The 25,397-nt window shown below is 48.4% G+C and overlaps 2 protein-coding genes across 8 annotated transcripts; one reads left to right on the forward strand and one right to left on the reverse strand.

Moving 5' to 3' along the window:
• Nucleotides 1–7,257: 7,257 nt before the first annotated feature.
• On the forward strand, nt 7,258–13,109 carry FAM219B (family with sequence similarity 219 member B). 4 transcript variants are annotated; one of them, XM_053223716.1, is made up of 5 exons: nt 7,258–7,561; nt 7,774–7,861; nt 8,553–8,630; nt 9,017–9,175; nt 10,597–13,109. In XM_053223716.1, the coding sequence occupies exons 1-5, from the start codon at nt 7,348–7,350 to the stop codon at nt 10,598–10,600; spliced, it is 543 nt and encodes a 180-aa protein (XP_053079691.1). In that variant the 5' UTR covers nt 7,258–7,347; the 3' UTR covers nt 10,601–13,109. The 4 variants fall into 4 exon arrangements, with proteins under 4 accessions (XP_053079691.1, XP_053079690.1, XP_026923593.1 ...); XM_053223715.1 differs by having other exon boundaries at nt 7,259–7,561; nt 10,594–10,736; XM_027067792.2 differs by having other exon boundaries at nt 7,265–7,561; nt 9,017–9,065.
• On the reverse strand, nt 12,035–21,798 carry MPI (mannose phosphate isomerase). Of its 4 annotated transcripts, none has more exons than XM_015077282.3 (8): nt 21,660–21,798; nt 21,052–21,179; nt 20,146–20,346; nt 19,341–19,482; nt 18,603–18,785; nt 16,406–16,579; nt 15,436–15,638; nt 12,035–14,911 (listed from the first exon to the last, which is right to left on the reverse strand). In XM_015077282.3, exons 1-8 carry the CDS (start codon nt 21,673–21,675, stop codon nt 14,693–14,695), a joined length of 1,266 nt encoding a protein of 421 aa, XP_014932768.1. In that variant the 5' UTR covers nt 21,676–21,798; the 3' UTR covers nt 12,035–14,692. The 4 variants fall into 4 exon arrangements, with proteins under 4 accessions (XP_014932768.1, XP_014932769.1, XP_026923590.1 ...); XM_015077283.3 differs by having other exon boundaries at nt 14,164–14,911; nt 21,583–21,711; XM_027067789.2 differs by lacking the exon at nt 21,052–21,179 and having other exon boundaries at nt 14,164–14,911; nt 21,660–21,787.
• Between the last annotated feature and the right edge of the window lie 3,599 nt (nt 21,799–25,397).

Below are 25,397 nucleotides of genomic sequence, written 5' to 3' on the forward strand. Positions count from 1 at the left end.
GTGTCCAATTCTTAACTTCGGCTCAAGTCATGGTCTCATGGTTCAAGAGTTCAAGCCCCGTATCGGGGTCTTTGCTGACAGCTCAGAGCCTGGAGCCTGCTTCCAAATCTGTCTCCCTCTCTCCCTGCCCTTTCTGTGCTCACACTCTGCCTCTCTCTCAAAAAATAAAATAAAATAAAAACATTAAAAAATATTTTTTAATGGGCAGAGGACCCGAATATACATTTTTCCAAAGAAGACACACGGATGGCCAATAGGCATATGAAAAAGTGCTCAAAGTCACTCATAAGGTAAGTGAAAATCAAAACCATAATGAGATACCACCTCATACCTATTAGAATGATTATTATCAAAGAGACAAGAAACAACAAGTGTTGGCAAGGATGTGGAGAAAAGGGAACCCTCAGGTACTATTGATGGGAATACAAACTGGTGCAGCCACTATGAAAAACAGTATGGAGTTTTCCTCAAAAAATTAAAAATAGAATTACTTTATGATCCAGGAATTCCACTTTTGGGTATTTATCCAAAGACAATGGAAACACTAATCTGAAAAGATATGTGCACCTCCCAGGTTCACTGCAGCGTTATTTACAACAGCCAAGATATGTAAACAACCTGAATGTCCATCGATGGATGGATAAATAAAATATGGAATACATATACAATGGAATACTATTAGCCAGAAAAAGAACAAAATTTTGCCATATGCAACAACAGGGATAGACCCTGAAGGCATTATGCTAAGTGAAATAAGTCAGACAGAGAAAGACAAATGCCATATGATCTTACATATATGTGGAATCTATAAAAAACAAACGGGCAGGGGCGCCTGTGTGGCTCAGTCAGTTAAGCATCCAACTTCAGCTCAGGTCATGATCTCACAGTCCGTGAGTTCGAGCCCTGCGTCGGGCTCTGTGCGACAGCTCAGAGCCTGGAGCCTGCTCCGGATTCTGTGTCTCCCTCTCTCTCTGTCTCAAAAATAAATAAAATGTGGGGTGCCTGGGTGGCTCAGTCGGTTGAGCGTCCGACTTTGGCTCAGGTCATGACCTCACAGCTCGTGAGTTCCAGCCCCGCATCGGGCTCTGTGCTGACAGCTCAGAGCCTGGAGCCTGCTTCTGTTTCTGTGTCTCCCTCTCTCTCTGCCCCTAACCCACTCACATTCTGTCTCTGTCTCTCTCAAAAATAAACAAACATTTAAAAAAATTTAAATAAATAAATAAATAAATAAATGATTTTTTTAAAAGTTAAAAAAAAACAAACAAACAGGGGCACCTGTCTGGCTCAGTCAGTAGAGCATGCAACTCTTGATCTCAGGGTTCTAAGTTTGAGCTCCACATTGCATATAGAGATTATATTAAAAAAAATAAAATCTTAAAAAATAAAAACAAAAAATGGGGCGCCTGGGTGGCTCAGTTCATTAAGCATCCAGTTCTTGATTTCAGCTCAGGTCATGATCTCACTGTTCGTGGGATCCAACCCAGCACAGAACCTGCTTGGGAATCTCTCTGCCCCTCCTCCACTTGTGCGCGTGTGCTCTCTCTCTCAAATAAATTTTTAAAATTAAATAAAAATAAAAAAACACCAAGCTCCAAGCTTATAGATAGAGACAACAGATTGGTGGTTGCTGGTGGTGGGTGGTTGATGGTGGCAAATGAGTGAAAGGGATCAAAAGGTACAAACTTTCAGCTATAAAGTAAGTCATAGGCACACTCAAATGAGAAATTTAAGATACAAAACAGATGAACATAAGGAAAGGGAAGCAAAAATAATATAAAAACAGGGAGAGAGGGATAAAACATAAGAGATTCTTAAATATAGAAAACAGAGGGTTGCTAGAGGGGTTGTGGGAGGGGGGATGGGATAAATGGGCAAGGGGCATTAAGGAATCTACTCCTGAAATCATTATTGCACTGTATGCTAACTAATTTGGATGTAAATTAAAGGTTAATTAATTAATTAATTAATTTTAAAAAAAGAAAACAAAATAAGTCATGGGATGTAATGTACTACATGGTGACTGTAGTTTATACTGTATTGCATATTTGAAAGTTACTAAGAGAATAGACCTTTAAAGTCCTCATCACAAGAAAAGAAATTTTGGGGGCACCTGGGTGGCTCAGTCTGTTGGGCCTCTGACTTAGGCTCAGATCATGATCTTGCACTCTGTGAGTTTGAGCCCCACATCAAGCTCCATGCTGACAGCTCAGAGCCTGGAGCCTGCTTCGGATTCTGTGTCTCCTTCTCTCTCTGCCCCTCCACCTCTCATGCTCTCTCTCTCTCTCTCTCTCTCTCTCTCTCTCTCTCTCTCTGTTTCTCTTTCTCTCTCAAAAATAAACATTAAAAAATTTTTAATAAATAATTTTTTAAAAAAAGAAAAATTTACTTGTAACTATGTATGGTGATGGATATTAACTAGACTTAACTGTGGTGATTATTTTGCAGTGTATACAACCTGAAATGAATATAGTATTATAGGTCAATTATACCTCTCAATTAAAAAAAAAGAAAACCTTCACAACTGTCCCCTTTCCCTTCCTATGTCTAATCCCAAATACTTGCCTAGATAAAGGAATTCAGCTCCAGTGGAGAGCAGAACCAGAATTCTCAACAGATGATGAAGATTCATCTGTCCCAGGACCATGAAAAGTTAGGAAATGGGTGAGATTCCCATTACCTGGAGTCAGGGATAAAGTGACTACACAGTGAGGTCAAGAGAGCCTGAAAGCCAGGGCGGAATTCCTTGCTCCTAACAGCCAAGAATTTACCCACCACCGACCCCAATGAAGAATAAAGTAAGTCTGAGAATCAGAGACAAGGAGGTACCTTATCTGTCCTGTTCATCATTAGATCTGCAAGGCCTGGGATAGCACTGCCCCACATTAGATGAATAAAGCTTTGCTGACTGCAAGAGCTAAGGATCCCCAGGCCCAGCAGGGGAGCCAGCACAGTCACTCTGGGGCTTTGTGTCCTGTGCACTGTGGAAGTTCTCGCCCTGAGGACTCGTCCTCTGACAACCTAGGTTTTATTCTTTGTTGTTTCTTTTGGGGAATGGGGAGTCATTTATTTTTTTCTTAGGTTCCTAGTGAACATGATATCTTAAGCAGAAAGGAGAATTACTCACACCCAGGCAAGGACAGTTGGGCAATCACAGCTTCTTCATTAATAAAATGAGTTTGGACTGTATAATTTCTAAGATCCCTCCCAGCCCCAAAGTTCTATGATTCTAAACTAACTAAAATTTAAGAGAAAGATATGATATTCAACAAATATGAATTACTAGGACTTTGTGCTAAAGACAAGAGTTAAAAAGAAACAAGGTAGTCTGCCCTTTGGGAGTGTAAAGCCAAGTGAGAGAATGAACACTAAGTTTCTAGAACACTAAACTCTTTAAAGGTTACATTTTTTTTAAAAAGATTTTATTTTTAAGTAATTTGTGTACCCAATGTGGGGCTCAAAGTTACATCCCCGAGATCAAGAGTCGTATGCTCCATTCTCTGAGCCAGCCAGGTGCCCCCATAAGGTTACATTTCTTGAGTCTTATGAGATGCCATTCCAAGCACTTTACACTTTAACCTCACAATTCTTTTAGATACGTACTCGTATTATCCCCATTTCTCTGCTAAAGAAACTGAGACGCAAAGAAGTTAAATACCCTGCCAGTAAGTGGTAGAACACATAATCAAGATTCAAGGTCCATGTTCAATCACTTAGCAGTTAACTGAGCACTAATGATGGAAGATCCAGGAGGGGTATGGAGGAGGGCACTCCCACTCTTGCTACAAGTCCCTGGAGATTTTGTGACGTCATGTGGGTTATGACATTTTCTTTGGCCCTTAGTGAAGTCCCCATCAGTTTAACAGGCAGCACAGCTGATGTGGGAAACAAAGGCAAAAGAAAATTTAAATTTTCTTACAATTTACAGCCCATGAGACAGGCAGAGTGACCTTCCTCTAGGAACTCAGCTGCCTCAATGTTAATGATGAGGGACCATAAGGCAAGCTGAGGGCCAAGCACAAGCTAGCACAACCCCCTACCACCCAGGTGGGATATGTGTGATATTCCTCAGCCACTCCTGGCTGCCCAAGAACAAGAGAAAGAACAGGAAACAAATGGTTAAACTGATAGAGTCTCCATCTGTTTACAAATATCTTAGTAATATTACAAGAAAAGGGCAATCTTATCAATAGCCTAATCTCTAGGAACTCCCTACTGTCTTAATTATAATGCTTTGCTAGAGGGCAAAACAATTTTGACAATAGCTATGCCTCCAGTAATCTGTTTCTTCTTTAGCATATGGAAATCCTTTTAAGAAACTTCCTCTTGGGGTGCCTGCGTGGCTCAGTCGGTTAAGCATCTGACTTCAGCTCAGACCATGATCTCACAGTTTGTGAGTTCAAGCCCCGTGTCAGGCTCTGTGCCAAAAACTCAGAGCCTGGATCCTGCTTCTGATTCTGTGTCTGCATCTCCCCCACTCGCACTCTCTCTCTCTCAAAAAAAAATAAATAAATAAACGTTAAAATTTTTTTTAAAAATAGAAACTTCCTCTTGACTTTACCTCCCCAACTCCAGAGTCACTCTGAACAACCCAAGTGCAGCTCTTTCTGCCTACCCTGTGCTCTAATAAAATCGCCTTTTTGCACCAAAGATGTCTTTGAGAATTCTTTCTTGGCCATTGCCTCTGAACCCCCACCACCACTCCAAAAACCCATCAATAATACTTTGCTAAGGGCAAAAGGCAATCTTAGCTTAACATTATCCGACCTCCAGGATCCTGTAAGTCTCCTTTAACATATAAAAATTTCTTTGGAAACTTACTTTATATCCCAAGATACATGTTAGCAATCATCCTCCAAGCATATGGCCCTCTGACATACATCTGAAGGGTCTCCTAAGGTTTTATTAGACAGTAATAAATGAACTTTTCCTAACAAAGCTAGTCCCCTCAAGGTCCTGGAAACCTTGCCTCCAAATTCCTTAGAGACTTATGCTATTCCTAACCCCTTTCCAACTTGGAAGTATATAATCAATTGCTCCTCATAATCCCAGTGCAGCTCTTGCTGCCCATGGGTCCTGTCCCCATGCTATAATAAAATCACCTTTTTGCACTGAAAACATCTCAAGGATTCTTAGTCATTTGCTCATGAACCCAATTTCATAATTTCATCATCATGAGAATTAAATACAAAGTTGAGCCATATGAAGTTGTTTCTAGACATCAAAAACAGGTGGAACCTACCAAAATAGTTAACATTCCTCCGTGCTTCAGATTTTTCAAAAACTCCAGTCCTAAATTCCTTTATTCCTGTCCTAAAGCACAGTTCCTCTCAACTGTTAGGGTGGCCCTGGGGATTCAAAATTGCGTATTGTTGATCTACCCTGTGGAGGCCAATCAATTAGCCTCATGGCAGCCTCATGAGATCTGGCAATTCCTACATGGATCTGGAGCTTCTTTCCAGCAAGGCATAAGCACATCCCTTGGGGGCCAGAGAAGCCAAGAGCCATGACAGCTCCATGCCCTGCTACACAGAGAGTCAGTGCACTTTCACCCTTCTTTCCACAGCCTATTTTGCATTATTTGTTGCTGTATGACAGGTAGTGACGTTTGGTTCCATTTTAAAATGTGGAAACTGGGGCGCCTGGGCGGCTCAGTCAAGTGTCTGACTCTTGATTTCGGCTCAGGTCATGATCTCACAGTTCATGGGTTCAAGCCCCACATTGGACTCTGCATTGATGGGTGAGGAGCCTGCTTGGGATTCTGTCCCTCTCTCTCTCTGCCCCTCCCCTGCTTTCTCTCTCTCTCTCTCTCAAAATAAAAACATTAAAAAAATTTTTTAAATGATAAAGTAAAATGTGGAAACTGACAAGGGTGCCACAGGCAAGCTGAGGGCAAAGCACAAGTTAACAACCTCCTCTCCCTGCAGGTGAGATATGAGTGATATTCCTCAGGCACTCCTGGCTGCCCAAGAACTAAGGAAGGGGGAAAACAAAAGGTTAACTGATAGAGATCACAGCCAGGACACAAGTCTCCATCTGTTTACAAATGTTTTAGTAAACTACAAGAAAAACACAATCTTATCAATAGCCAAACCTCCAGAAACCCATAGTCTCAGTTTCCTGGAGCCCTAACATCACCCTTTCCTCCACAGTGATGTGAGGAACAAAGGCAAGAAGGAAATGGTTAACCCGTAGCCCATTGGCAAATACTTGAGGCAGGCAGAGTAACATTTCTCCCTGAACTCCCTACTGCCTTAATATTAACGCTTTGCTAGTGGGAAAAACAACCTTAGCTTGAAAACAGCCAGGCCTCCAGTATCTGAGTTCTCTTTAGCATACGAAAATCCTTTTGAAAACCTCCCTTTTTTTGAAAAAAAAAAATTTTTTTTTTCAGTCTATTTGTTTTTTGAGGCTCTGTGCTGTCAGCTCAGAGTTCCACATGGGGCTTGAACTCAGAAACAGCCTTGCACTCACAAAGTGAGATCATGACCTGAGCCAAGATTAAGAGTTGGAGGCTCAACCAACTAAGTCACCCAGGCGCCCCTGGAAACCTTCCCTTTGCCTTTATCTCCCCCAACTCCATAGTATAACATCAGTCACTCCTCAGAACTGCAGTGCAGCTCTTTCTGCCCACGAGTCCTGTCCTCGTGCTTTAATAAAGTCACCTTTTTGCTCCAAAGCGGTCTCAAGAATTCTTTTTTGGCCTTCAGCTCCGCACTCCCCTCCCTCCCCGCCCCACTCCAAAACCGCATCAGAAAGCAATGTCTAGAGAGGGTTTAGTACCAAGTAGTATTAGAAATAACATGGGTTTGAAGTTAGACGGATCAGTCCAGGCACTGCCCTTAGTGTGTGACCTCCTCAAGGTCCTTGAACCTCTCTCTCGACCTTCTGGAGAAGGGCGTTAATATCTCCCTTTCTCATACAGCTCTTTTCAGTTCAACCCAGACTCTCCATGACCGGGTGAGACGCAGAGAGAACCCCACGAGGAGGCACTGCGGTAAGTGCTGGCGCGCTAGGGGGTGAAGAGCCCCGCCCAGCGAGCGTACAGCCAGGGCTTTCCATAAATATAATACTTTGCTTCCACTGAAGACAGAATTGGCCTCGACATGCCCAAGTTCAGGTGGCCGACGAGTACCGCAATGTGTCCCAAAACCCGGAACTGACCCTAACCAGTTCCCCAGGGTGCGGTGCAATTGTGCCAGCCCACAGCAGGCGGGGCCGGAAGTCTCGGGCGGCTGCGGCCTGCGCCTGCGCGCCGCCATCTTGTTCGGAAGAGACCGCCTCCCTGCCCGCCCAGGACTCGAAAGCCAGGAGGCGGGGCTGTGCGTTGCGGCGGGCCGTGGCCGGGCCATGGCGAGCGCGGAGCCCAGCACGCCCGGGATGCGGGCTTCTACCCCGGGACCCCGGCCCGGCGGGACCCCGGACTGCGCACCGGGCGCCACGAGGCTGCCCTTCGGGCGAAGCGGCAGCGGAGTCCCCCGACTCGGGGAGCGGCCCCGGGCGGTTGTGGAGAAGAGGGGACCGTACATGGTGACGCGCGCGCCTTCCATTCAGGCCAAGCTGCGTGAGTGCGGCCCGATTGGGGCGGGGGCGTTCTGCCTGGGCGGGCTATCTTGTCCCCTGGGCGGGCTCCGGAGCCCTGCTGGGGATACCCTGGAGGGGCAGCTGCAGCCAGCTCCCGTCTCGTGAATGTGTTCGGAGAGAACGGGCTCCTGGCGTTTGGGAGACACCGCGGAGTGGGGAAACCCCCGCTGACCCGGGCCCTTTGACTTCCAGAGAAGCACCGGGACCTGGCCAAGGCCGTTCTGCGGAGAAAAGGCATGCTGGGGGCCTCGCCGAACCGCCCCGATTCTTCAGGGAAAAGGTCTCAGCAGGCGCCATCTCCTCTGTGCCAGCAGTTTCCAGAGAAGGCCTTACTCCTCACGCTGGGAGACAGTTCTCACGCTTTAAGACCGAGCTAGTGATTCACCTGGCGCCAACCCATTTAGTTTACTATTTTAAAATGGGAAGAGGAATGACCTTTTCTTTTCCTTTAAGGATGTGATGATGTCAGGGAAATGGCTTTGGAAGAACAGTTTTGTCCGTGCTTAGGCTTGTTCACTGTGAGTGTCAAGCTAGGCAGGAACACAGTGGCTGGGGTCTCCAGGAGTGAGGATAGGAGTGTGGGAACAGTCAGTCCTGTATTTCTTTTGAACAGAACGGTAAACTCTGAGGGCTGGATGGGACCTTATCCAGTGCATCTTACAGTTAAGAGCTAAAACTCAAGAGAGGGGAAGAGAGATTTGCCCAAGGACTTGCAGTTGGTTGGTGAGGAGGGGGAGTTTTCCCAGTTCTGGAAAGAGTAGCTGTGGTTTTCCTCAGGAGCAGTAGGGGGAGTGGTGTGGGGAACTGCATATTCTGAGGAGCTGTAGCAGGCAGTGGTGGCTGTGTGACCAGGTAGAAGGCAAGACCGTACTGCAGCCAGTTCTTTTTTCCATAAGGGCAAAGACTCTTGACTTTCCCTGGAAAATGTTGGTGCTTCATCTATGCCTGGTCTCTTCCCCATCTCCCCTCAGGTCAGTGAAGTTTAACAAGGGCTACACTGCCCTTAGTCAGAGTCCAGATGAAAACCTGGTGTCCCTCGACTCTGACAGGTGAGTGCTGTCTTTGGAACTATCCCTTGGGGGAGTGATATGGGTAAAACAGCAGATCTCTTCCAAGAACCTTCATGCATGTTCCAGGGCTGTCTTCAGAGCATTGTCCCTTCCCAGGATAGTTTGGTTAAAGCACTCAGGCGATCATGCTGTTCTTGGATTTGGAGTACCAACCTTGTGTGGGGGAATCATCCTCCCCTGTTATGTCTTCAGTGTTAGTGACAGTGACCCCGTCCCTGCTTGAGCCCATGGAAAGAGCCACTGGTACTCATGACAGATTCTGGGTTTCAGTTCTCTGATGTGTGGTCTTCGTTTCGCAAGTCCTCCAGACCCCCTTGCATGCTCTCCACAGGCATCCCCCTGAACTGACTGTTTTCCTCTTCTAGTGATGGGGAGCTGGAATCCAGATACTCCTCCGGGTATTCCTCTGCAGAGGCAAGTCCAGAGCGCCTTTCTGCACGGGGCCAGGCTGCAGGCAGCATCACCACCACTGCCAAATGCTTGTCTTGTGCCTGCTGTATGCACGGCACTGTGCCAGACTTACGGTCTGTTCTCCAATCTTCTACTCTGTGTTAGTCCCTCAGCAGAGGTATAGGTGTCTGAGGAGGGCTGTTGAAAATTCAGGAGACCATAGGGCTGAAAAGGACCTCACAAATCTTCTAGTGCTGGTCACCACTTAGAAAAATCCTTTTGGGAGGTAGGGGAGAATAAAAAAAGAGAGAAAGAGAAAAGGAATCCTCTTGCCAAACCCTGCCTAAGTGTTCGCCAGCCTCTGCTTGCTTGTGCCTGGGTACTCACTATCTCCAGGAAGCTTTCCCGCCTGCCCTTCCTCTAAAACAGACACATACACACACGTTCCTTTTTCAGGTAGCTCTTAGATAAGGCAATATTATTGACTTGAAATGTCTCCTGCACGCTGGACTCAGTGGTCCTAGGCCTGTCTTCCAGTGTCACCCAGTAATTCTGGTTTCCCTTCCTTTGATTGCCTTTTATCTGAGATCAGCATTCCTGTCCCTCCCTTGGCCATCCTCCACCAAGGTTACTTTCTTCCAGGCCAAACAACTTCAGTTGTTCCATCTATGGGAACTCAGACTAAGATACTACTGGGCTGGCCTTTTGGACATGTTTCCAGAGTGACAGCCCCAGACACACAAGGACTGTGTCTGTTTTGGCATGTGCAGCTTTCTGCCTTAGAGGTGAAGTGCTGGAGACATGACTATATGCCACCGGTATTTTTCCCTTGTTCTCCTGGAAACCCTTGGCCACTCCCTGAGTTTCTGCCAAAGAGAATAGAGGCAGTCTGTAATTTTTATCCTTCACTACCTGGGTGCCTAACATTGTTAAACCTAAGAAAAGAAAAATTAGCCAAGAGCCAGGGAAAGTTCTATGCCATTCCCAGCCTCCTGTTCCTTCTGCTCAGCAGAACTGGTAAAGCTAGGCTGACAGGTTCTGCTTTGCAGGGAAGGAGCTCTGGTAGCATGGAAGGCTAACATGTCTAACCAGCAGTGCAGACAAAGCTGCTCCCCACTTCGTTTCAACATAACTCATGTTCTGTTCTACCCCATTGTTCTGGTATCATTGTCCCATATTCTTCAGCCTTCACAAGGACCAGTCTCGGTTCCCAGTGGGAGCGGTTAGGCCATTGACTTTCAAACATAATCTGGAATCTGATATTTACGTCAGATGCTTTGGGATTCTTTAGTGGGAACAGCTCCCCTGGGGGTTATTGACATTGCAGCCTGTACAGTATTGGCTCAGGGCACCTGGGGCCCCTCACTGCTGGGTGAGGCACAGGTAGAAAAAGGTAGCACTTCCTCACATAGTCCAGTGATGTGTGGAGTTGGCCTAAGTAAGGGTGGAGCATGAACAGGAAGTTCTGGTAAGGAAATGTAGGTCTGCCTTTGGGCAGCAGTTATTTTTGCTTTACTGCCTGGCTTAAAGTTTTCTCCTCTCCTGCTCTTAGCAGGTGAACCAGGAAGTGAGCCGGCAGCTGCTCCAGGATGGGTATCACCTGGATGAGATTCCAGATGATGAGGACTTGGATCTCATCCCTCCCAAGCCTATGGCCTCTTCAACATGTTCCTGCTGCTGGTGCTGTCTTGGGGACTCTTCCTCCTGTACCCTCCAATAGACATAAGCCCCCAAGATGGGCCCTGCTCACCATGCCTGCAGAGCCCTTTTGGCCCTTCTTAGGTCACAGAGTGCAGTGGGGACTGCTGTCAGCCTCAGAATCACTGGAGGCACTGACCCTCTGGGAAGGTCAATGACCTATAGTTACCCCTTACCTGGTGCTTCTCAGGCCAGAGGCCCCCCATCTGGGCCATAGGGTGATAGGTGGAATTCTGCAGTTTTCCTCTGCTATTGGAGCAGAGTTTGGAGAAACCACCTTTATAAGGGCAGGAACAGATGAATTCTGGTTCTTGTGGTCAGTGACAAAGCTGGCTAAGGAAAAATTCAAACATCTTGACAGGTATTTGTCATGCTCTTTGGAGGGAGAAAGCTTTTGTGCCCAGCCTATGCTGGATGGTATATGGAAGCAGAAAATAGCACTTTATGGCTTTCAGTTTGGGAGTCTGAAAAAGAATAACTATATGGGACCAGTTTAAGAAATTGCATATGCTCTCCTCTTCCTGGCTCCATGATGGGTTACGTGCTTGACACTCAAGAAAGCATAAAGCAGGGCCCTTTGGCTCTCTTCCCTTGTGCCTGTTTGGCTATGGCAGGGAGTACAGCAGGTTGCTTGATGGCACAGCAGGATCAAGACTCAGAATTCCTGGATCCAGAGCATCTCCAACTGGCTCAAACTGTCTGGGTAGGTTTAGTGACTGTGGTCAGCCCACCCTAGTTAGAGAAAAATTGCTCCATTATGTACATATTTATTTATTTGTCTTTCCTTGGTGGCCATTCTTTGCCTTGTTGTTAGCTAGTTCAATACACTTTTTTGAGTGTAAAGTTCAGGTGAAGGGCCTGGAGCTTGCCCCAGAAGCCTGCAGGTTTGGGTTACCAGCAGAGGGAGCTGCAGGGAGCAGTCAGGTGCCTTCCTATTGAGCTTTTTAAACTTGAGAATAGCGATGGGTGAGTAGTATAGTGGTACAGTTGTGTGGGCTGTGATGTAGTCAGAGGCTCACAGGATGGAGAGGAGGGACCCATGGCAGCTTCCGAGAGACTGCCTGAGGAGATAATATGCCACTGCAGAGGGTTTCCCTTCATCCAGCATGGGCCTCACGGCAGATACAGAGGATTGGGCTTCACGGTAAACCTCTGGTGCCACACAACCCTCAGAGTAACATAGCTGGGACAGGCCTAATCTCCCCAGTGAACACGCTGGCCCCCTGCCCCCAGTATCTCATGCATCTCATCATCTCTTGCCATCCCAGTCCTCTCTAGAATTTAGTTTTCAATGCTTTTTCTTTTTCCTTTTCTTTTTTTTGGCCTCACCTAGAGCCCCGGTGAGGATTGAACGAGAGTGGACACAGTTCCCAGCCCAAGGGACATGATGGTCAGGATTGGGGTGTGGGCCCACATGGGAAAGTACCTGGTCTGTTACTTCATTTGATGTCTTGTGGCCTCTAGAGGTATGAGGAATGACATGGACTCTTGCTCTACCACATGAGGTGATTGGACGGCTGAGAAGGTCCTTATTTGTTAGGTGTAATCTAGTAGCATCACAGCAGGAGGGAGATGGGACAGATGCCAGAGGCACCTCGAGTTAGGGTCTGGAGGATAGGGGACACAGATGCCCCCGAACGGGACAGGGCGATGTCACACAGGTGCCTCACATTCTGATAGCTTTGTGCAAATGCCCACAGGCATTTGAAGATGTGAGAACATCCTCATCCTGAACCCTTTGCCCATCCACCAAAGACTATTCAGGCCTTTCTGGTTTCTGCAGAGACACATGAAGAGAGGCCCCGATGTAGGGCAGTGTAAAGAAACTAGTGGTGGCAGGAAACCCAGTGGGGGCCAGAAAGTGCTGTGGAAGCCCAGGGGGGCCACATTTCTGTGGGGGAATTGGTTAGGAGAGGGTAGCTGAGCATTTGGCAACAGCTGTGGTGAAGGCAGCAGGGCCCTAAGATGGACCTCCAGCTGGTAGTTACCGTAAATCAACACTGATGTATTTGCCTGCATCTGTTCCTGGAGAGGATGTTCCGCAGCTGGTTACTCCGTGTAGAAGGCATTACCTTTGAAGTTTTAGGAATAGGGTAGCAAGGCAGGGTAGAAACAGTCTACTGTTTGGGGCCAGAGGTCCCAGGCTAAAATGTCACCAATAAAGGCACCAAGGTGCCTAGAGCCAAACTGCCTTAATTCAGAGTGCTGGATATTCTGCAGGTGACAGTGCCCTGGGGAGAGAGGGGTGTATTTGCACTTGCCTCACAGAGGGGAGTATGTGTATGGTGTTTACAGAGTACTCTACAGAACTTTTGGCTTAGGCTTCTACAGCTCTGGGGGTTTCTAAGAATAAACACAATCATGCTAGTAGTTAAGCCGTCTCTGTGTTACAACAGGATTTTAAAGAAAGCTCTAGACCACAGCCTTCTGAAATGAAGAAACAGCCTAATAGCCCCAACCGTGACCATTTGTCCTAGGACCTCTTGTTCCTACTGTTCCCAATGGGCATCATTTTCAGGCCTGTGTCATTGGAGACCATGGATGGAACAGGCCTTTGCACAGCACTTCTCTTTAGACTGCGTTCCCTTTGACAGACCTTTTCTTCCCAGGTCATTTTTGGGTTTTAGCTGAAGAAAACTTGGAGGCCAAAAAAAAGACACCCCAGAACAGATTGGCCAGAACTTTTTTGAAGGTAGTTTCCTAGATTTCCATTGTATAGGAGGTCTAGCGTGGGCAGTAGCCCAAGAAGATCCTTTTGTGCCAGTCTAAACCCTTACCCCACAGGAAGGAGCCAACAGCCTGGCTCTCTGCTAAGTCTGAGGTGACAGGATCTCGGACTGCAGTCAGGTACTTCAGTGGCAGAACCGACAGCTGTGCCACCTCTTGCAGACTAGAGGGTAGGCACGGGAAGAGCAGACGCTCTATGTATTTCCTGCCAGTTTAGAAAAAGTAGCTAGGTTTCTCTTCACAACACAAATTGGATTGCCCTGACCCCAAATCCCTGTGTATACAGTGACTGAATGTGCTCTAGAGAAGTGGCTGACAAACTCGGAAGGGTTGGTCCATATGTTTGGTGTCACAGGCCCTACAGTCTGGTGCATTTACTAAATTTTGCCACTGTAGCCTGAAAGCAGCTGGATGGTATGTAAATGACAAGTGTGGCCAGCTCCAGTCTGCTGGCCTTAACATGCTGATCCTGGCCCTAAGGCCAACTGAAACATTGGAGAGGAGAATCTTACACTGACAGTACCTGTCTTTAGATCCACCTTCCCCATATGTAGGACTCAAGGCCTGCCTGCAAGCTCTGCATCTAAGGCTGAAGCCGGCTGCCCTTCCTATAAAAGGGCCCTGAAGTCCAGCCTGCCCTCCACAGGGAGCTCTTAGAAGCAGAAATTAAAGCAAAAACTGGACATCCAGAAAGGGCTCTATCCTGGAACACTAAAGGTTGACTGCTCTCCATCAGCCTCAACACAGCGATCTTTAATTGCTTTGACAGAGTCAGAGGGTGGCAATGAGTAATGAGTCCATAGGCCTACTCTTTTCCCTCCTTTGCGTTTGACGAAATGGGCAGTCCCAGGGCCAGAACCCTGTTCTTAGAAATGGCCTATCCTTTTGCTGTGAGTGATGCTGAAATAGTACTAGATTTTAGCAGCCTGCTTAATGCCATAGGCTGGAACACCTGCTGCCTCCTGCCTTGAGGAGAGGCTGGCTGAGGTATGGTGAGAATACAAGGGGAGTGTCTGCTCTTAGTTCTCATCGGGGTTCTTCTCCCAAGAGAAAGATGATGGTTTGTCCTAGGCTTGCTCAGGAGGCACTACCTTCAAGCTTGCTACTCTACCCCAGCTCTTCCAGCGCACACCCAAGTCCAGAACAGGGACGGGTTTGAGCTGGGCCTGAGAGGCTGGCTAGGATTTAGGGTAACTGTCAGAGGAGAGCCAGACAGGCTGTGGTCTCTACAGCAGGCAGCAGGCTCGGAACATCAGCAGGTCATCGGGCACAGTGAGCTTCAGTGAGACGCTCTCATTGGCCCCAATGAAGAGCACCCCACCACGCTGCAGGGGGATTGGTGTCTGGGCTGTGGGAGTGCTGGCTGTCACTCTTCCCTGTACTATCAGGAGGATGCTGGCCGAGTCCACTGCCAAGACCTTGTATTCAGTGATGGAGCCAGGGACCTGGGCAAAACAAACAGCAGGATGATGTGCTTCACTTTCTGTTCCTATCGGCTCACAGTGGGCCCAGGACAACCCCAAAGACAGTGAGAGGAGTGCTCAGTTTTCTTCCCCACTGCTCAGGCTCTTGTCAGCATGGAGGCCCACATCTGGTCTCTGGTACAAAGAAGAGTGGGTAGGTCCCGTGGCTATGCCTCCCGTACCCCCCACCAAGTGAGCTTAACAGAAAGGAAAACCAGCCCCAGGTACACTCCACGTTGTGGACCTTGCCAGGGTTTTTCTTTTTTTTTTTTTTAATGTTTATTTTAGAGAGAGCATGAGCAGGGGTGGGTGGCAGAGAGAGACAGAATCCAAAGCAGGCTCCACACTGCACAAAGCCTGATGTGGGGCATGAACCATGAGATCACCACCTGAGCTGAAGTCCAATGCTCAACTGACTGAGCCACCCAAGCGCCCCTTGCCAGGCTTTTTCATGCCACACAAAGACAATCATCATAGCTGCCACCATCCCCACCCTCCCCACTCACCTCCATCTTCATGACAGTGAAGTCTGGCACAGGGGGGTTATAGATAGAGAGGTAGGGGTCTTCTTGACTCTGTGTTGGAAGAAAGAGCCTGTCCTTGCTGGGGGTATAGTTGAGCATTTCACACAGAGTTGGCACATCGATGAACTTGGGTGTCAGGCCAGCACGAACAGTATTGTCTGAACACGCCATGCACTCCACACAGTCTAGGGATAGACAGTTGTCATGCACTAACCTGATGAAGGATGCCTTGAATTTAGACTCTCCAGGGCTGGACCTCCTAACGTTGGGTAAAACGTGTGAAATGTATAATCTGGGAGAATGGGCTAAGATATGAGATACTAAATACGGGTAGTAGGTCACCTGCATATTGTCAGTCACGTTAGCCCCTGGGGGAGCCCCAACCCTCCCCAGACTATTCTACCACAGAATCCTGTCCATGAGTGGACAAATAGCCAAGAGTCAAAATATGACACCTTTCTGTGAGAATGTATTTTCGCATAAAAATCTCTGGGTAAAGACACATGTAAAGGTAGCATAACGTAGGGGAGAGAACAGCAGCCTCATCCAATATAGCCTGGGTTCAAATTGTTAACCACACATGCACACAAGACTCAGCGTGAGAGTACTGGGACCTCAAAGGGTGTGAAGAGTCAAGCAGTATATAACACAAAGCTGTCGTTCTCCATCCCTACTGGTTACTTCCCTGCCCACCCCAGGAACCCTGGGAGGTCAGAGCTGGATGGGACCTTAAAGGTCTCTCCTTGACCACCCCCTCCCCCTTTTATCTAAATGAGGAAGCAAGGCTTGGTAGGCTTGGTAGACTCACTGCTAGAACGTTGCTCATCTAGGGGCGCCTGACTGGCTCAGTTGGTGGAACGTGCAACTTTCGGCCTTAGGATTCTGAGTTTGAGCCCCACATTGGGTGTAGAGATTATTTAAAAAAAAATCTTTAAAAAAAAATGTGACTCACCTCCTTTCAGGTAGGCATGGGGCACATTGGCCTCCAGAAACATGGCCTCTCCTGGCTTCAGGGTAAGCAGGTTCAGGAAGTAGATGGCAAAGCATCCAATATCACCTGGATACTGCTGATGCAGCTGCAGCAAGAGCTCCCCATTGATGTCCTCCATGTTGTTTCCAGCAGCCACTGAGGGTCACAGAGTGCCCCAAGGCCATTTAGGAACCCCCAGTGGTGTTTACAGCCCCACCACGGCCACGAAGTCCTGGGGAAGTCCCTACCCTCAGATATCTAGAAACTGGTGGGTGTGTCTGTCTAGCCACATCCCCACCCTTTGTGGGCTGGCCTTCCTTGATCTTCCAGCCCACAGAGGTGCCATTTTCCCTTGTTCTGACCGTCTATATGCTCAGCATTACCCTAGCCACTGGAAGAGCTAAGGTTTGGGGCCAGATAATCCTTTGTTGTGGAGGCTGTCCTGTGCATTGCACTATGCTTAGCAGCATCCTTGGCCTCTACAACCAAGATAGCACTAGCACCCCAATCCATGTTTTGAAACAAAAAATGCTCTAGACAGTTGCCAGTGTCCCCTAATTGAGAACCACTGCTGTAGAATCTCAATCTATTTAAGGGATAACCCAAGAGTTCCATGCGGAGTGACCAACTGCCCCAGTTGGCCCAGGCCTTTCCATTTCACAGCACTGAACATAACATGTCTCAGAAAAAGTCCCAGACAAACCAAGATGGTTGATTACCCCAGAGAGCAAGAGGCAGAATGAGCCCAGGGTCAAAACTGTGTCCTGGAGACTGACCAGGGTAGGGAGACCTCAGCCTGGGCTAGATTAGTGAGGGAAGTCTTGGAAATTGGGGCAGGGGAGGGTGGTGAGCTGAGATTTCTTGAGTGTGCAGAGAAGTGGGGAGGGCATGAGTAAGTAAAAGCTGAATGTGTCAGTGTCACAGTGAAGGAACTGGCTGCTCTGGATTGGAGGGTGGTTCTGAGCCTTCATACACAGACATGCTGAATGTCTGTTCTGTGCAAAGCACTGGGAACACAGTCTCAAGGAGACAGATTCCTGGCCTGGAGAAAACCCAGGTGATGCATGTGGTGATACAGACTCACAGGTGCTACACCTCACATATGAACAGGGTGTCCTGGGAGCTCCCAGCAAGAGTATCCCATTCTGCCGTGAGTGCCACTTGGAGCACTCTGAATGCCTCTCACACCCTCCAGCGATCAGCAGCCCAGAGACTTACCGCCCGCAATCTTGGGTCTCAGTATTCATTCATTTGGTCCTTCACAGGACACAGATTTACTGAGAACCGGCAAAATATCGTGGGCTGTTCTAAGAGCTGGTGATGATCCAAGAACAAGATAAGGATCCCTTTCCCTTTGTAGAGTTTACATTCTGGCGAAGGGAGAACGGGCAAATAGGTGTAAAGGGGAGGCATGCAAGCAGAAACACCGAAAGCAAAAGAATCCAAAGAAAACAGTATGTTTGGGTAAAAGAGCTCCCTATGGCTCAGAGGTGACAGGAGAAATGTGTAGAGAGCCAGAAGAGCTCTGGGGTTGCCCGGAGAAGGGGCTGGGGCCTCATCATGTGTGTCACATAAGCTCAGAGCTGGAATCCACTCTGCCTTGTTTTATACTGCTTGTACTAACCTCCAGACCCAAATGTGACAGCCACACCCATCAGTCATTTCCTGAACCCTCCTTAGTTAGCACAAGGCTGGGCACGGAGCAGCTATTTAAGGAAATATATCTCTATCTATCTATCTATCTATCTATCTATCTATCTATCTCTATATCTATATCTATATCTATATCTATATATGTAATTAAAAAAAGATCTGACTGAAAGCTCTGGGCTTCAGGCCTTTGGAGAAGAGGAGGATGAGCATCCCCATGTCCCCTTCCTACTTTCTAGGCCCAAAGTATAAATCCATCCATGGAGAACAACTGTAAGGCTGGGGAAATCTCAGAATGCCTAGGTGGAAGACCTCCTAAAAGTCCTCCAGGCCACTCTGTCTCCAGCCGTCTAGAGAAACAAAGACTAGGAAAGAAACGCTCAGTTACTAACAGACCATCGAAGTCATCTAAGGCCCATTTTGGTGATGCACTTTGAGCAGAGAGGTTGAGAACCCTGTCCTCCTCAGTGCCTGGTGCCCATGCTGGGGCAGTGCAGGCCGGGGGCACCGCACCGCCTACAACACCCACCTTGCTGGGAGATCCGCTTCACCAACAGGTTGAGCTGCTCCATCACCACCTTCTTCTCACTCTTCATCAGGTGGGAGAAACAGCTCTGCAGAGCAGAGGCCACACACTGGGAGTCACTGCTCAGGCTCTGCTTCAGCTGTGTTGCTGCATTATCTCCAATAAGAAACTGGAACTCGGGCACCTCTGCAGGAAGGCCATGCCAGGGCCCGTATCAGGAATGGCAAGGTGGAACCCGCAGGAGTGGGAAGTCGGAAGAGGCCTCCCTATCCCTTCCCTAACCAAGGAGCCAGGCAATGCTAAGCAAACTTTGAGGTGAAAACCAACTGCTTGCCACCAGCCCTACCAACCATACCTGAGCCTGGTCTCACAGGTCCACCCCAGTGGCTTTAAGAATTCATAGGGCCAGGGGCGCCTGAGTGGCTCAGTAGGTTAAGCATCCGACTTCGTCATGATCTCACAGCTTGTAGGTCCGAGCCCCACATCAGGCTCTGTGCTGACAGCTCAGAGCCTGGAGCCCGCTTCAGATTCTGTGTCTCCTCTCTGCCCCTCCCCTGCTCAGGCTCTCTCTCCTTCAAAATAAACATTAAAAAAATTTCAAAAAAAAAAAATTCATAGGGTTAAGCAGCCCCTCAATTACTGTGACACTTAGCCTCTGTTCTCTGCCACTATTCCAGCTCTGCCCTGGGTTGCCTATGCACCGTAGGCCCAATATGCATGTTCTATTTTGCCCAGTCTTACTTGTCAGAAACGTCACAATTTCCTCAACTGGCCGGAAGCCACATAAACCCTGGAAGGAGGTGAGGGCAATGGCTATCTCTGGCTTATGGTTGGCATCGGGGTAGTGCTGTGGAGCCTGGAGGTGCAATTTCTCTGCCAGCTCCTGTGGGATGGCGAAGGGAAGAGGAGGATGGTCAACGTGCAGTCATCACACCTAGCAGGACACCAGTCCCACCCAGCCCTTGCTCTCTACCCGCCCTGGTCTCCAGATAGCAGTGGCTTCATACTTTTGGCAATGAGCCCAGTCAGGGCATAATGCAGAAACTCAGGGCCTGGACTGCAAATCAGGAAACCCCAACACCAAGTCAAGCCCAGACACTAACAAGCTGTGCAAGTTTGGTTAAATCCCTGTCTTCTCTGGGTCTTACTCTGCCCATCTAGAAATGAGAAATTTGGACACACAAATGCCTAGGAGTTGGGGCAATAGTTAGGGTGCCTGCCTTGCCCTGGAAGGCAAACTTTCTGAGAGAGCCAGGTGGGAAAACAGCAGGTAGAGTAGTCCTGGGCTGGATGAGGGGAACCCAGGAAAGAGCATGGAGAAACTCCCTGGGCACAGGCTGGTCAGCTGTCCGCTTAGACTTAGCTGCCAGCATGTGTCACCAGCATCTGGCCTTCCAGAGCTAAATTGGGAGTCGTCAAGCCTGAATTTAGCTTTGGGCTGGACTGTGGCACGTGGGTGGGGTAAAAGCAGCAGTAAAAGTAGTGGGAGGGCCTTGACCTGAGTTCTTCTGTACCCCGACCTCTGCACTCCACTCTAATCCTGTACCTTGTTAGGGTGTGCCTGGATGGACAGGGCAGTTTCAACCGAGAGCACTTTGAAGAGGAAGGGCAGCTTGCCATTAAAGGTGTCCTTGACCTTTGAGCCCAAGCAGTCCTGGTTCTCAGCGATCCACTGGCCTAGGGTCTTCTGTGAGATGCGATTGTCAAGGATCTTGGCATCTCCCCGGGGATGGCACCCCATCCACAACTGGAAAAACATAAAACTTGGGAGGGAAAAAGGAAAAACCGGACACCACCAACCTGAATCCTGAGACAGGCCTCCCAGGCCTGGGCATAAATGCTCATGCCATCACAGACATACAGGAAGGCAGCAGACCCCAGCATACCAGGAGTCAGGAGACCCAATTCAGGCTCTGCCCCCAACCGGCTGTGGAAGCCTGGGTTGGTTATTTCTGATCTCTTGGTCTCGATTTTCTCATCTGTCCAATCAGGAGAATGACACCTGCACTGTCAAGGTCACTAAAAAGCTCTCAAATGCCTCTGAGAAGGGTTAACATTCATTTATTCCAATCTCAGAAGTAGAGGCCTTCGGCCTTATACTTTGGCTTTATCTCACCTAAATGGGCAGGAAAAACACATATTTTAGGTTATTAAGATGTAAAAGTCAAAGTTTTAATTGTCAAAGACGGCTGACTTAAAATTCAGTAAGTGCTGGTAGTTCTTGGGGGAAGGAAGATACCAGAAATCCCAGCCAATTATGACAAAACCTCTCTTCTTTTGGTGCTACCATCTGGATTCATTGCCTGCCCAGATCTGAAGAGCCAAGAGGGCTTCCCTCCCTCTTTGCTGCCTCCCTCTCCCAGCTGACCTAAATGATTTGCCCCAGGCCCTCTGAGTGAAGGAATCCCTTGGTCTCACCTGCTGGTAAAGTCAAACACAACCCAGGTCTCACCTCTGCATATGGCTTGTCCTCTGAGATCTGGGCCAGCGGGTCACTGCTGGCCAGCAGCCGAGCCACTTCACTGTTAGAACCTGTCTTCCCCCAGGCATACTGCTGCACCACACCGGAAAGGGGGAATACTGGGGGCATAGAGAGTGGGTCAGCTTCCACCCCACTCCTGAGGCCTGACCCTACTGTCTTGGGGAAACTAGACACGAGCTGAGGGTTTTGTCTGGGGGACAGTCATATAAGGGGTTTGTAGGTCGTTAGTTGAGACCCTTCTCCGCAGGCCTCGATGTTCCCATCTGTAAAGCGGGCAGTAAGGCTTTTCCGCGGACATGAGTCAGGTAGATGCGCTGAGGTGACGAGGAGGAAGCGGGAGGAACCTATTGGACAGCACCCCGTCTCGAAGTGACCCATGCGCGGCCCCTCCCCGCCAGACCCTCCTTCGAGCGCTGAAATGGCTCAATCCCCATCGCAAGTGCCCCCTCCTCTGCCCAGAGCCCATCCATCTTTCCGCGGAGCCGCAAGCCTGGGTCCCACCTGGCATTTCAGGTCGGGAAGGTTCCCCGCGACGCGACCCTCCCCCAGTGTCCTCAGCAACACAGCCGACAGCCCACCTTGCTGAACTGCCATCCTCGCGGTACCGGACCTGGCTTCTGGCACGTATGCACTTCCCGACAGCACCCGCAACGCCCCTGACCCAGAGCTTCCTGGGAAATGTAGTTCCTCGAGTGCCTCCTTGGAGGGCTGCTTGCCGGGGGTGGCCACTGGGAGCACTCTCAATGCCTCTCACACCCTCCAGCGATCAGCAGCCCAGAGGCTTACCGCCCGCAATCTTGGGTCTCAGTATTCATTCATTCGGTCCTTCACAGGACACAGATTTACTGAGAAACGGCAAAATATCGCGGGCTGTTCTAAGGGCTGGTGATGATCCAAGAACACGATAAGGATCCCTTTCCCTTTGTGGAGCTTACATTCTGGTGAAGGGAGAACGGGCAAATAGGTATAATAAATAAGCAAGTCATATAGGAGGTTGAGAGATAAGTGCTACAAAAAGTGGGGGTGGGAGTAGGAAGCACTTTGCAGAATTTAAAATATCTAGGGAAGCCTTATTGAGGAGAGGAGGTTTGAGCACAGACTTGGAGGTGAGGAGGAATATTCTGACAGAAGAAACTGCTTGAGCAAAGACTACGGTGGGAACATGGGAATGTGTCTGTTATATTTTGGAATAAATAGCAGAGAAGCCAATGTGGCTGGAGCAGTGAGCATGTGTGTATATGTGTGTGTGTGGGGGGGGTGGTACACGTGAGGTGGTCAGAGAGGAAAGGCAGTGCACAGAACTTTGCAGGCTACTGTGAGAACCTCAGGTTTTACTGAGTAGCTCAGTCAGTAGCAAAGGAACTCAGTGATGCTTGATGATGTCAAATGTCACATGCAAGGCCCTTAACCTGAGCTTCAGTTTCTTCCTCTATAAAAGGGAGATAATAATGCCAGCCTAACAAGTATGTTGGAAGGTGAGATGAGATGATGTGGGATGCAGGAAGGCAGTCAGCGCTCCATGCTCCTTTGATCCTCCCTGCCTTAAGTACTGCAGGACACAAAACCCCAGCCCCTCCTCCAGGCTGAGCTGCTCGCATGTCAAACACATGGAAGTCAGGGAGAATCACCAGGAGCTCGGCATGGTGAAGGCTGGGCTGGGCCTTGTTTGTGGAGTAATCATGGGGCACCTGGGTGACTCAGTCAGTTAAACGTCCAACTTCGGCTTAGGTCATGATCTCACGGTTCATGAGTTCCAGACCCGTGTCAGGCTCTGTGCTGACTGACGGCTCAGAGCCTGGAACCTGCTTCGCATCCTGTGTCTCCTTCTCTCTCTGACTCTCTCTCACTCTCTCTCTCTCTCTCAAAAATAAACATTAAACATTTTTTTTTTTTAAATATATCCTCTGGAGGGGCACCTGGGTGGCCCAGTCGGTTAAGCGTCCAACCTTGGTTCAGGTCACGATCTCACAGCTCATGAGTTCGAGCCCCGAGTTGGGCTCTGTGCTGACAGCTGAGAGCCTGGAGCCTGCTCTGGATTCTGTGTCTCCCTGTCTCTCTCTACCCCTCCTCTGCTCATGCTGTCTCTCTCTGTCTCAAAAATAAATGAACATTAAAAAAAATTTTTTTTTAATAAATCCTCTGGAAAAAGGTTCCGACATCCGGACCTCACTCAGCAGCCCAGGAGGAGGGCCACCAGCTGGGGCACCTGGAATGAGGGCTACAGTCCTGACTCTGCTTCCCCACCCCACCACTAATTCCCACAGCTTGTACCTCACATGCCTAGGGGGAAAAGGGGGTGCTCTTTTCCCTGCCCAGCTGTGGACATTGACCTCTCCTGGGGTCCCCTGGCTCAGATAAATCAGCCTGCGTTTCAAAAGAAGCTTCACCATATACTGAGGAATAATAAAATGGAAAACACAAGAATCCTACAAACAGCACATCTCACATACCTCCTACCTTTGAATACCTTTCCTTTACCTCGTTCCAGCTCCTCCGGCTTTATGAACCTTCCAGTGTAAGAATGAAGGATTAGTTTAGGCACGGAGGTGGGGTGGGCAGTGTTCTTGGAGCACCTCCCCCACTACCACCACTGAAGCCAGAGTTAGAGTCACTCCTTCATAGTATCTCTACACAGGGAAGAAAGAACTTAGATCTTTGGGACAGATAGAGCCCCACCCCACTCCACTCTTACCTTCCTTGCACACAGAAAAATCTATCTGCAAGGGAGACTGGTATGTTTGGAGACCCTAGAACCTTTCACCCTTACCTCTTGCTTGTCTCTCTAGTAGAACTGATCACGCTTTATTATCTAGTGATGATCTTCTTTCTTTTCTCTTTTCCCTACTAGACCTTATATGTAATTCAGCTTCATATTTATGCCAGTACCCAGCTATAGCTCAAGCTATAACAGCAGCTGACATTTATTTTGCTATGTACTAAATACTGTGCTAAGCCCTTTTCTAAAATTGTCTCATTTCATTCTCAACATAGCCTATGAGATAGGTAGTGCCCTTAGCCCCATTTTAGAGATGAGAAAGATAGGTCTTGGAGAAGTGAAGTAACTGCTCTAAGAGTACAGAATTCCAATATGCTATACCTCTTCCCCTGTTGAATAAGTGAATGAGTAAATAGTTGCATGATGTCTCTTTCACAGAGAAGTGGATAGATCCCAGAGGTCTTTAGAGACAGATGGGTAGGCAAGCTCCACATTGGTGATACCAAGTTCCATTCTTTCTTCATCAGCCCAGCATTGTACTAGGCTGAGCAGACAAGGAGGAAGCAGGCTTGCTTCATGTTCTGTGGCCTGTTCTTTCAGGCTGCAGACAGCAAAGATCTCTATGCTGCCTACGATGATGTTGTGGTAAAACGAGTTCCTGGCCAGAGCCCCTAAAACCTTTGTAATGTCCTAAGCAATCAAAGTGTTAAGAGACATCTTTTGTTTCAATGTTTGGCCTTTGACCCCAGTTCCTGACACGGAGCTCCTAAATCCTTTGGAATTTCCTGGGTGACCACAGCAACTTTGGTCCTAAGGAGGCACCTCTTATTGGGCTCCTGGATAGCTTTCAGGATGGAAGGCCAAGCCATGAGTAGAAGCTTGGGAACTTCAGCCCTGCCTCTCCCATCCTCTGTCCCCTGGGGAGGGAGAGGAGAGAGATTAAATTAACAATCAATCATGCCTACATGATGAAGCCTCCATTAAAAAAAAAAAAAAATCCCTGAACTAAAGGGCTTGGAGAGCTTCCGGGTGGGTGATCACATCCATATGCCAGAAGGGTGGCACGCCCAACTCCACAGGGAGGAGCTCCTGTGTATCTCTTCAACTGGTTGCTCATCTGTATATCCTTTATCATACAACAAACCAGTAAATGTTCCCTGAGATCTGGAAGCCAGTCTAGCCAGTTATCGAACCTAAAGAGGGGGTCATGGGAACCCTGGTTTATAGAAGTACAGGTGACAACCTGGGGCTTGGTATTGGCATCTGAAGTGGGGACAATCTTGTGGAATGAGCTCTTACTTAACCTGTGGGTTCTGATGTTAACTTCAGGTAGACAGTGTCCGAGCTGAAATGAATGCTACTGAGCTAGTGCCAGAAAATTGGTTAATGTGAGGAAAAGGAAACCCACGTTTGGTTACAGAAGTGTTTGGTGTGAATATCAAAGGAGAAACCCAAGAGTGTTTCTCTACACTGCCCTCAGAGGAGTGGTCGTGGGGGGTTAGAGCTAGATAATTTCTAAGGGCACACAAACGTGGACTCTTTTGCTTTCTCTTGCTTGAGGAAATTTCCCTGGAGAAAAGTTGAACAGGGCCGTAAAGGA

The sequence above is a fragment of the Acinonyx jubatus genome, chromosome B3, assembly GCF_027475565.1.
Source record: "Acinonyx jubatus isolate Ajub_Pintada_27869175 chromosome B3, VMU_Ajub_asm_v1.0, whole genome shotgun sequence".
NCBI lineage: Eukaryota > Metazoa > Chordata > Mammalia > Carnivora > Felidae > Acinonyx > Acinonyx jubatus.